The sequence below is a fragment of the Anoplopoma fimbria genome, chromosome 24 (genome assembly GCF_027596085.1).
Source record: "Anoplopoma fimbria isolate UVic2021 breed Golden Eagle Sablefish chromosome 24, Afim_UVic_2022, whole genome shotgun sequence".
Lineage (NCBI taxonomy): Eukaryota > Metazoa > Chordata > Actinopteri > Perciformes > Anoplopomatidae > Anoplopoma > Anoplopoma fimbria.
The window spans coordinates 13,501,585-13,514,147 of record NC_072472.1 but is presented as its reverse complement, the minus strand read 5'-3'; the positions used below and the strand labels follow the sequence as shown (position 1 = coordinate 13,514,147).

The 12,563-nt window shown below is 38.7% G+C and overlaps 1 protein-coding gene across 1 annotated transcript; it reads left to right on the top strand.

Moving 5' to 3' along the window:
• Positions 1–2,629: 2,629 nt before the first annotated feature.
• ugt5d1 (UDP glucuronosyltransferase 5 family, polypeptide D1) lies at positions 2,630–7,371 on the top strand. The gene is made up of 4 exons (XM_054625403.1): positions 2,630–2,702; positions 2,861–3,159; positions 3,255–3,968; positions 4,584–7,371. The coding sequence occupies exons 1-4, from the start codon at positions 2,699–2,701 to the stop codon at positions 5,166–5,168; spliced, it is 1,602 nt and encodes a 533-aa protein (XP_054481378.1). The 5' UTR covers positions 2,630–2,698; the 3' UTR covers positions 5,169–7,371.
• The last annotated feature ends 5,192 nt before the right edge of the window (positions 7,372–12,563 follow it).

Here is a 12,563-nt window from a genome sequence, read left to right as displayed (position 1 = left end):
ATAATGGGCACTTTAAACTGCCACTTCATGGTTTTCCAATGGAGTTCCCCCTAAAGATATTTCCCCACTCATAATAACAACTGACAAGAATCCATCCAGTGATGATTCATTTTGTTAAATACACTCCAGCTGACTTGCAAGCAGTTATTTAATCATACATGGAGAAAGCCTATATTTTTAGTAAGCTGTATGGTGAACTTGATTTTGTATCGGGGCTTAAAAAAGCCTGATGTAACTGCAATTTGTGATTTGCCACTTCCTATATGTGGGATCAAAGATCGAGAAATAAGTGCTTACACATGTTGCTTGTTTATGTGTGTTGTTTCCTTTGATACAGGAGGCAAAGCCATGTCAGACTACTCCCATCCCAACACTTTGACCTGCACTTTCACCACAGAAGTGTGGATGTTTGGATTGATGAAACTCTCTTCACCTCCCAGCCAATGCAATAAATCACCATGAGGTACCATCATTGTATAAGGAAATAGTTTTTGGTGAAGTACCAGACTGCCATATGGACACCGACTCCACCTCATATGGAGATACGGTATATTGTTAAAATGTTTCCACCAACCAAATTGACACAGACTAATGTCATGACGTAACGACTGTTACACTTCTAGTTATCTTGAAATTTTGGAGCTGGAGCCTATCCCAGCTGTCAATGGGCGAAGGCAGGTTACGCCCTGGACAGGTCACCAGTTTATCGCAGGGCTACATATATAGAGAGACAACCATTCACACACACATCCACACCTACGGGCAATTTAGAGTCTTCGATTAACCTAAGCTGCATGTTTTTGGAATGTGGGAGGAAGCCGGAGAACCCGGGAGAACCCATGCTGACACGGGGAGAACACGCAAACTCCACACAGAAGGCCTGTCTCGTCCGGGAATTGAACCTTGCTGTGAGGCGACAGTGCTAACCACTACACCACCGTGCAGCCCACACAATATTTATTTTGCAATTTTTGAGAAAAGGTTGATGTGATTAACTGTGTCAAAGGCTTTTATGAAGTAAAGAAAACACACACAGACAGCTCCCCCCTAATCAAGTTTAGCTGTAACAAAATAGAGACTTACTTCTGTACATGAATGAAAACAGCATATCAAAAGCACAAACACAGGAGCAACGGTCCTCAGTGAATTCATTAATCTACATTACTGCTTTGTAGAAGCATTTTAAGAGCCCAAACAGGCAACCTCTGGTTCTGAAAAGTGAAGCCAATGGGAAAGTGTCTTAGACTTGCATTCTCTCTACTGGCCATCAGGGGGCGACTCCTTTTGTTTCAGTCCTATTGTATGGAAATCTATGAAAAAATGAGGCTACTTCTCACTTGATTTATAGTAAACATTGCAAACATGAGTTTATGGTTTAAATAGCTGATTTCAAGTCTTCATTTAGTTAATTATGGTCCCATTTAGAGTAAAATAGCCAATAAAGCAGGGTATGCTTTCAGGCGGGTTAACTTGTGATTAACAGGTCACTACCGCTACCAGAGCTGTATATGGTCTCTCTACGTCACTAATCTGAAAATTAAATAAAATGATGGTCACTTCAGTTCACTGGCTGCAAAAACCAAGATGGCGACAGCCGTAATCCAAGATGGCGACAGCCGTAATCCAAGATGGCGACAGCCACAACGCCGAACTGGAGGCTTCAAAAGGCAGTGCAAAAACCAATGGGTGAGGTCACCACTTATATGTCCACTTCTTATATACAGTCTATGAGTCCAACACACAATCATTTATGGGTGTGAGGTGCCAACACAAGGTGTCAACTATTTTCATCTTTTAAGCCTTCAAAAAAGACATTAGCCTTTATACTGATGTATGAGTATTGAGTAATGTTACAAAACACTCAGGCCAGGCCCCAGGATGAAGTGACTGAGGGGGCTGTTAAAAATTACGAAGGGGCAATTTTTTGATTTAACCATGTAATAGCCTCATAAGGCTAAACAACAACAATATTATCCTACTGTTTTATAATTAAACAGCTATTTGCGGCTTGCGTCACTCACTCTCTCTCTCCCTCTCTCTCTCTCTCTCTCTCTCTCTCTCTCTCTCTCTTTACAACCATGAATCGATATTGATCTCCTCTGTTCCATTTCACTGATATGAGAGCACATGCCTCGGATCAACTGAGTTCAGTTCTGAGACCTGCAACCTACATTCAACTAGCAACCGTATTTGGCAAAAATTGTAAAAAGCAAACAAACAAGTCAAATACTTGCAGAAAATAACTGCACGACTAACTGCCAAAAGCATAATAGCTCATAGATGAATCCAGGAAACCAATTTGTATTTTCCCTGGGAATTTATTTGTAATTTTAACATGGTGGGCATGGAACTCATGTGGATTAATATTATACAACCCACTCTAATACTCTTATGAATGAGGTCACAGGTTCTTGTGACGCAAGCTTGCATGAAAGAGAAAAACCACACTGTACAAGATACTAGCAGTTCAACAACATTACTAAAAGAAGTAATGAAACTATGACATGAAGAAGAGTTTTCTGCAGAACATGCGTGATCATTGCTACACGTGGACACATGCCACATTCCAGTAAGTAACTCATTTACCTAAGAGGACCGATCATCTCTGAGACTGGAGTTTGCCCTCAAATATATAAGGAATCGTTCAGATGAACTGTCAGTCTACAGGCAAGTTGCATTACTGTCGCCACTCTTGAACATGGGTAAGTGAATTTCAGGAACATTATCAAGAAGTGGTTCGCATCATACTATATTTTCTAAAAAATAAAATGACCTGACCAAAATCAATATTGTTTAGCACAATTCCTCGCTTGTTTTAACCAAATAGGTTTCTCATGTTCATCCCTGTCTCACATTTTAGGAACCATGCCATTGCAGTGTGTGTGTGGAATATTTGTATTCCTCAGTGTATGTATGATTTCCTTCACACCACCTTGCGATGGAGGAAACATTCTTGTTTTCCCTCTGGACGGCAGCCACTGGATCAATATGAAGATCCTGATGGAAGAACTTCATGCCAGGGGACACAGCCTCACTGTGATGAGGGCTTCCACCAGCTGGTACATCGCAGAAAAGTCTCCTCTCTACACATCAATTACCATGGAAATGGATGAAGGTTTAGAGGACTTTTTTGATGTGTTCCTAAAGGAGAATATGAGGGTATGTCATTGTTTTTATATGTATTTGGCCCCATGTGGGTCATATAGTCATTCAAGTATTAAGATGATCACTTTTTCACCATTTTTTTTTTTCAGGCACAGAGAGAAGGGGCTTCAGCGCTAACTTTCTTCAAACTCACCAAGGACTTCCTCTCTATGCTTTCTTGGGCTCATTCAGTGTGGGCTGATGCACTTGCTGAAATCTTTGATAATGAAGACATGGTCAAAAGCTTAAGGGATGCCCAGTATGATCTTGTTCTCACTGACCCAGCTATAGCACCAGGGGTCATACTAGCCAAGTATCTCAAACTGCCCATGGTGCTCAATGTTCGCTGGATCACCAGTGGAGATGGCCACTTTGCGATAGCCCCCTCACCAGTCTCTTATATCCCAGTGCCAGGATCAGGCTTAACGGACAAAATGAGTTTCCTCCAAAGGGTCAAGAACATGCTTTTCTATGGCCTTATAGTGTTCCAGCAGAAATTCATGGTGGGGCCGAGCTATGATGCCATCTGTGATAAATACATAGAGGGTGGATGTGACATCATCTCGCTTCTTCAGGACGCAGACATTTGGCTCTTCAGGTCAGATTTTGTGTTTGATTTCCCTCGGCCCACAATGCCAAATGTCATCTACATAGGAGGGTTCCAGTGCACACCAGCTCAACCTCTGCCAGCAGACCTGGAGAAGTTTGTTCAGAGTGCTGGGGAGCACGGAGTCATCATTATGACTCTAGGAACTTTGGTGAACGCTTTGCCCAAAGAGGTTTCTGATGAAATCGCCAGCATCTTTTCCAAGATGCCTCAGAAGGTAACACATGCTCAGTAATTGACATTTCCAATGACATAGAATGTTAAAACGACTTACAGATATTTAGGCAGCAATAAACCCATTGTTAAATACATTACATCAAAGGCAATATTAATTATGAAATGGACAGAGCATTAATAAAAAACAGTCCTGCAAGGAATATGTCAAAAAAGGACTTTATAGCCCCTGACAGACTGGCAGCCTGCCCATGGAGTCTAAACAGGGGTAATGGAAAATGGATGGATTGATATTTAGAGGAATTAAATGTAATAGATAATGGACTGTGTAAATAAAGGACACAATCTGTGCAACACTTTAAACTGCACAAGGAAGGCAATGTTCAAGAAGTTACTCAAAACTCATCTTTTTATAACCTTTATGTCCTTCACTACTTTGCAATTGAATTGTTTCAAGGTTCTTTTTTTCAAAATGTCTTCGAGTATCTTAAAAAGGGCTCTTAATACAACATATATTAATAATGATTAAACATAATTACATTATTGACATTGTGGTTAGTAGACACAGGCTGCAGCAATGTCAACATCATCACCATATTGGATATCTTCTGGTGTACAGGTGTACAGTAAATTCATATTGATTCTTTTTTTTATTTAGGTGATATGGAGGCATAAAGGGGAGCGTCCCTCTACTTTGGGCAACAACACCATGATAGTAGACTGGATGCCACAGAAGGACCTGCTGGGCCACCCGCAGACCAAAGTCTTTGTAGCTCATGGAGGAACGAACGGAGTGCAGGAAGCCATTTACCACGGGGTCCCTGTGCTCGGTATACCCTTGTTCTTTGACCAGTATGACAACCTTCTACGTCTGCAGGAGCGAGGGGCCGGAAAGATCATTCAGCTAGCTGATGTTAACCGCCACACCTTTGAGGAAGGTATTCATGAAGTGCTCCATCAGGACAGCTACAGACAGAACATGCAAAGATTGTCACATTTGCACAGAGATCAGCCGATGGCACCCATGGATCAGGCCGTCTTCTGGGTGGAATACGTGATGCGCCATAAAGGTGCTCCTCATCTGCGAACAAAGGCTTATCAGATGCCCTGGTACTCATACTATTGTTTAGATATACTGCTACTATTGCTGACTGCAGTGACAGTGCTGCTGCTCTCTACTTTGGCTATTTTCAGGTTCCTGTGCTGCAGAGGTAGAAGGACGACCAAAACCAAACAACACTGATTGAGGTCTAATTGGTTTAGAAATATGCTACAATGTGTTCTCTAGTGTTTCGTTTAAACAAAACATCCATCTTACAGTGTATAATTTGTATCTATTTATTATTTATGGATAAAATTATAATCACTCAATTTATTTAGCCATATTAAATATAGATATAGCTGAAGAGATGTAACTCCTCTACTGTTTTAGAATGAAATCCCAAATGTATTTGGACAAGATTTCAGTTATAGAGTACCCACAAATCATTTGTGATAGGCTGATCTTTGGAGAGTAGTTTTGCAAGTGTATACCTGCTCTCTCTCAATCTGAAATAGAAAAAGCAAACAGGGGAATGTCTGTCTTTTGAACAGAGGTGACATTGACATATAGGTTCCACTTATCTGACTAGATTGAAGTGTTCATATTGGGCACTTTAAAAGGCCACTTTGTGGTTTTCCAATGGATTTTCCCCCAAAGGTATTTCCCCACTTATAATAACAGTCCATCCAGTGACAGTTCATTTTCTTTAATAGTTTTACTTTGGTCAGTGATTTTTTCAACAGGTAAAGAAAAATGTGGGTGTCGATACAAAGAAGTTAGAAGCAACCAACATTCAACCACATTTTCGTCGTTTTTTTTCGCAACTTTTGCCTTCTTCAGGTCATGGATAATGGAATTTATAACTGAAGAAAGTGTAATGGGTTATATCATCCTCCAGCTGACTTGCAAGCACTTCTTTAAATCATACATGGAGAATTAATTTATATTAAGTAAGCTGTATGGTTAATTGGATTTTGTATTGTATCGACTTAAAAAAAGCCTGATGTAACTGGAATTAAGCAATAGCATTTGCCAACATATGTTTGTGGGATCAAAGGCAGGAAATAAGCTATTCCATATATTACATGTTGCTTCTTTATGAGTTGTGTCATGTTATGCAGGTGGCAAAGCCATATCAGACTATTCCCATCCCAACACTTTGACCTGCACTTTCACCACAGAAGCGTGGATGTTTAGATTAATCATATCTAGAAAAACCCTCTTCGCCTCCAATACAATAAATACAGTTATCATTGGGTACCATCAAAGTGTAAGGGAATGTTTATTGTTGAAGCACCAGACTGCCACATGGACACCTACCTATCAATAGCCTAAATACACTCATTCACACAACTGGTTTCATAAATAAAACGGTAATGTAATTTGGCAATGTTGTATCAAGACAGAGAGCAAAACTAAAACATGCACTCTAAACTGAAAGTGGAGGAGACCAAGTCACTGAATAAACAAACTGCAGGTGAGAAACTTCTAATTTATTTGTCCATCTGCTCTTATAATCGGAATGCTTCCTGGTTTCAAGCCATTTTCTCATTAATCATGTCTGGGGCTGCAGGGACCCCTCACTGATGTATGAGTCAGACGTCACTGGGTTTCCACATGATCTTTATTCTGTCCAGAGCCCTGCTGAAAAATGAAAATGGCTTGTGCAAACTGTAACAAAATTACCCTTTTTGATACTGTAATGGCAACTTTTATTTATTTAGACTTAAGCTGTTACATAAGATATATGTAAGGGAAACTTGTGTAGGCATGGCTGAGTAGGTTTGTGCTATAATGCTTTTTTAAATGTATACATTAAGCTGTTAATCAGTTTTGAAGTAGTTACCTCATGTGAATTATTTGACAGCTGATGATAAACAAAGTCTGTTAAATCTACTGTGTAGCAAGTTGCGGTCGGGTGTACAGGGTGTGTCTGTTTTCCTTGATATGGCTGGGGAGAGAATAAACTACCAAAATAAAGGAAACACCTGGTAAAATAAGGAACACAGACTTTATACGCTGATGGGGAGCAGTTTCCTGAAGTGTCTGCTCAATGCCTTAGGGGGACAAGTTAAACACTATGTTTACACAAAGTGATTTCTGAACCATCATTTTATTCTCATAAAGCATGTAATTTGTAATGTCAGATGTGTTGATGGCATCTGTCAAGTTGTCATGTATTTGTCTCTGAAAAGTTTTCAGAGACAAATATCTCCTGCTGTATGGGGGATCTTGGGACACTGCCTAACATTTGTGTATATTCTATCAACAAACCATTAGATGATGTGATTTGTCACATGTGCTTCCTCTGAAACACGACAGCACCCTCATATTATGCCCCAGAGACGGACTGTGACAGGCGGGAGGTTGTATGGACGGTTCTTGGAGGGGAGAAGGAGGTACGGAGGGGTTTTATTTTGTGTGATGTATTAAATGTTCAAAATAAAAAATACAACGTTTTAAATAAATAACAATGTTTAAATAGAATAGAAGTTTGGAGTGCAATGAAATAACATTTGTTATTATCTAGAGAGTAAAGTACAGTGAAAAAGATACCGTTGGATACCAGTACTAAATTCCAGATGCCGAAGGGCACTGACCAACTGTTTGTATTTGATGAGTCCAGGGTGAGAGTGGGCAGGTTAAGCAGGAGGCTTCACTTAGACCCAGTTTTAATAAGGTTATAGGGTTATTACCTCATTCCCCAATCGCAGCTATATTCTAGACATCATAGCTGGCATTTTCTGCAAAGGCTATTAGGGCCTAATTGAGCAGTAGGTAAATCATAAATTAGTTCATCATCTATTCAGGAAGATTTGATAATGTCAAGAAACTTATTTGTTTGTTGAAGAGATTTGAAAAAAGATGAACATAATCTGTTATTTGTTATAAAAGAAAAAGCAGTGTTTCCTTTGAGATGTCCATGGTACATGAAGTAAAACTCAATATTAAAAACACATGTTTTAATCTCTACCAGGACGCCAGAGGCTAACATTTTTAAGCAAAACTTGGCGATCAATTATATCTTGATTGTTATTCTTTATATTTATATCACTCCATACATATGACATCATTTTCTTAAGTAAAACCAATGCCAGTGAGAAGTTAAACCAAAAATGACTATGGAAAATCCTATAATTTCTGAAAAAAAGACTGTATTTAAAACAATTTCCCTGTCCTAAACAATCAAAAAACAGATTGCCTTGAAGCAATCAGTGGCTGGAAAGGAAAGCTCTCTCATAAAGCATAACTTCATATGTTTTTGGTTTTGAGATGAGGGAAGTTGTCCTGGTAAATTCAACTACTGTACAAGCTAAGTTACTTATCATTCTGTGATACACTGCTGACTCCTGAGCCTACTGATGATGGAAGGAAAGCCATGATAATGTTCCAAGGTCTGAAAGCGAGGTGAGGTCATTTATGAACATTCAAAAGACACACAGACGAAGAAAGAAACAGGAGAGAGGATTGTGTGTGTGTGCGTGTGTGTGTGTGTGTGTTGTGTGTGTGTGTGTGTGTGTGTGTGTGTGTGTGTGTGTGTGTGTGTGTGTGTGTGTGTGTGTGTGTGTGTGTGTGTGTGTGTGTGTGTGTGGTTTGCATAACCAATGTTTGTGTGAACTTTTGTGGATCAGATGAACAGGGGTCAAATCTTGATGTTCTTTTATAAAAAGGCATGCCATTACCAAGTCACATTTGTTAACAAAAGTAATGCTTAATTGCATTGATCTCACGTCAACAATCCATAATCATCAGTAGGTGTCATACTTGTTTTTAAATACGTAAACAATTGTTACAAACAAATACACCAAGATTCAAAGCTGTTAATTAAATACAATTTAATTTTGCTCGGATGGAGTTTCAATTTAACTCAGATATGATACAGTTAAGATATTGTAATTCCACATAAAATCTGATTATTTTGACATATAAAATTCATTTTCCTTGACTTGTTGTTGACTGGGACTATAGGTATGGTCTGTTTAAATCCACTGTTTCTCATTGCTAGATTGACACATTATTTATTTTCTTTTTTCTCCTTCTTCACAATTAATCTTTGCTTCAGTTAATGCCTTTGTCCAGGATGAGTTAGATCGTTTTGAAGGTGTAAATGCTTATGTTTTGCTTGCTGCAGGGTCCATGCATTGGCGACCAGTCTGTAATACTTCATAATACAAACTTTATTAAATTGCAGGAGGGATTTTAAGCTCCAACTTTTAGTTTCTTTGGAAATTGATAATTGTCTTTTCAGTTTAACTTAACACCAATGCAAGCCATTATAGCCACCATGAATTTCAGCTAACCACAGCTGCTATTCTCTGCCAATGAGGAAATTACAAACTTTTACAGGCCACCTTTCAACCCCAAAGGGGAGTGAGTGTTTGATACCTAAAGGATTTTGTGTGCCATATTGCCGTGAAGGTTATTGTGAAGTATCCATAAACCCCTAACAGTCCTTTGCATAAAAGGGTGAAAGAGTTGTAATTAAAACTGAATGGAGAAATAAAATGGAAGAATTGATGTAATTGTTTCCAGAGTGTAAATCACATTTTAATGACATGGTGAAACAAGCTAAACAGATGAATGTTAATCAGTCTGTTTATTTTTTAACCAAAATTAATCTGATTTGTTCCAACATCCTACTCAGGGAGACATAAACAGGCTTTTGTGGAAATGCAATTGTTGAATGCCTTCAGTGTATTACACACATTCCAGCTATCTTTTTTCAAGTTAGATACAACAGTTCCAAACTTACATACCACTATTGTTTTGCAAAAATGTGTCCAAGCAGATGAACTGCATTTTCTTTATCGACTCAGAATAAATTTAATCATGGTCAAGGACAAAGCTGAGCTCAACATTTACTGAAATCCTATGCAGCTCTGAGTAGCTGCTCACTGCACAACTTTTACGCGTAGTTCTAGACATTGTTTTTGCCCCGAGGGATGCCTCGACTAGTCCAGACAAAAGGTCAGACACCCTAACATCTGCTGTAGGAACAGCCTACAAACATACATAAAACAGGTGCTGCCCATGTCTCTGTCATGTCACTGGTATCAGCAACTGTTACAGAGATCACACAGCCTTCCTCCATCTGTATTTGATCCCCCCTTGTTCTGTTTTCAAATCTGTCTCTTTTCCTGTCCTTCCTCTCTCTGATTTTGCACCCCCTGCTTCCTTGGAAAATCCTTCTTGTGATCATGGTTGGTATGGGATGATGTCATTGTGCATGTTCTGTGTTAGATACCAGGCAAAGATTGACTGTTAATGCAGGGAAAGCAGATCCCATCACATTATTAAATGCTGATCTTTGGACATAAGTGTATATTGTCAAAAATTGCCAAATGATAAAAGAATGACAAAGCTAAAAAAATATCCTGTTATATTTAATTGTTTCAGAGAGAAAGTATTGCTACTGCACCTTTTTTTAATTTACTGTGGCTGCTGTGGATATTCTGGAACTGGAATAAAGGAATTACACCTGGTATTTGCCTTCATTTGCCTGGATTATGCTGCATCAAAACCTTTGATTTGACCTAAATTATCGCATTTATTTATTGACATTGCGGAAATTATCTGTATTAAAAATCATTAAGGATGTTAAAAGGTATCATTATTCGGCTTGGCAGCCTGTCTAGAGATCGCTTGCACTCTTAATTCTCTTAAAGAAATAAGAAGAAAATAAGAAAATACTTTTCTGCTGGAATACGGCAAAAACAAGCTAGTGTTTTTGTCTCAAAGCTTAGGTTTGTGTGAGTGAATGTTGATTGTACAAAGCCGTATTGCTCTATGCCTCTTCTCTTTTAGCAACACTGATGCAGTTATGTACCTTTTTTTCATCACTCAACACACCACACACACACACACACACACACACACACACACACACACACACACACACACACACATACAAATGGCCTCTTTGGCTCGTGACCCAAAGGGCATCTGCAAGGCATGACATCATTCTCTCCACAGACACACAAATTCCATGAATTGCTCTCTCTACGGAGGAACTACTAGCCAGAAGTACTAACGGGTCCACTGATCTGCACAGCAAATCCTGCTCTGCTTCGCCTGGGCGTTTGCACGTGTTGCTGTCTGTTGAGTCTTGAAAATCATAGTCATACTTCAGCTATGTGAAATTCTCCAAGATAGGCACATCAGCCATTCCATTTGTAACAGTGAAATATTAATGCAGAAAAAGTATTGTAGTATCATGACAATCATGCAGAGGAAACATTGACACAAGCGGTAAAGGCAAAGATAGGCTCTCAAATATAAATAATGTACTGCATGTGGACATAAAATATATGCGGGCATGTAATAATAATGATTTTTTTATTGTAAGAACACTTCGGCCAGAGGTTGCTGAAGTCCGACATTTATCTGCTATGCAAGAATGATGTAGATTATTGATTAAAAAATATATAATATGACATCATATAGATAAGATCTACAGCACTATAGTTTACAAATGCAAATAAATCTATCTTTTTACATAATTTGCTGTAAAATACAAAAACCAAACACATTGTCTGAGATCATTGGAAGTTGCATGCTTAGAGGTTGTTTGGAAATGTTTCTCTGTCACAGTACATCAATCTTGAAGTGAATCCTGGATGGCACTTTACTCTTGTCTCTGCAGAGACTTCCCTCAATCCCTATAAAATTCAGATCCATAGCTGTGGTCAGACTGTTTTAATTTAGAGTTGGTGCAAACACAACAGAGCCGTCTGGCACAGAGCATAGAAGGGAAGAGTGTGCTCAGACTTTGGGTCAAATCCTGGTAGGGGATACATTGTTTTATTTAAGGGGGGGAATTATTGGCAGTAGAGGAAACACTTGTCCCTAAATATATACTGTATGTCACAAGTTTAATTGTAAAAAATATGCTAAAGTACAAAAAACATTACAGAGGAATATTAACAATCCGTGTCACCTGCTGCCATTATTGGTTTAATTTTCAAACAAACATGGGCAAAATTATGTAAAAGTTCATGTTCAATCCCCTGGATTTATTCACACTCCCATTATAACCAATTTATTTATCAGGTTGATTCCCTTTTTTTTTAATTTACTTATTGTACTCATTTATTATTGCATAGATCTGTGGAGGACTGTGAGTTCATACTTGGCCAAGAGTGTTTCCTGTAGCAAGATGACATGATTTAATAACATTATTATTCTGGGTCCAATGTGTCTTTGTGAGTCTCATCCAACAGTTATATTTCCTCTATTGCGGTCGACAGAGTGAAACAATAAGGCCATTCTATCAGCCCTACAGTATCTTCACAGGGAACTATTGATTTCAACACAAAGGGTCCTGAAGAGAGAATTGACTCTGTTCATCTTATTTTAGTATGACTCAAAACCTGGTTGGTTGTTTCTGTAATGATAGGTTTAGCCTGAGACTACTAAACCAGTTTTCAGCCATCAATTATCTTCATTTTTTTTAACTTTAAGGATCTACTGATTTCAATAAAGGGCATTCAAGTGTTCATATGCGGTAAGTTGATTTACTTTCTGATTATCCGTAGATTTACAGAGATCTCTCTCAACGCAAGTCTATTGGAAAAAAAGTATTGGCATCACATGACC

Coding starts and splice junctions, on each gene's coding strand:
- ugt5d1 (XM_054625403.1), top strand. Junction 3,160..3,254: donor TCCTAAAGGAGAATATGAGG/GTATGTCATTGT, acceptor TTTTTTTTTCAG/GCACAGAGAGAAGGGGCTTC. Junction 3,969..4,583: donor TTTCCAAGATGCCTCAGAAG/GTAACACATGCT, acceptor TTTTTTATTTAG/GTGATATGGAGGCATAAAGG.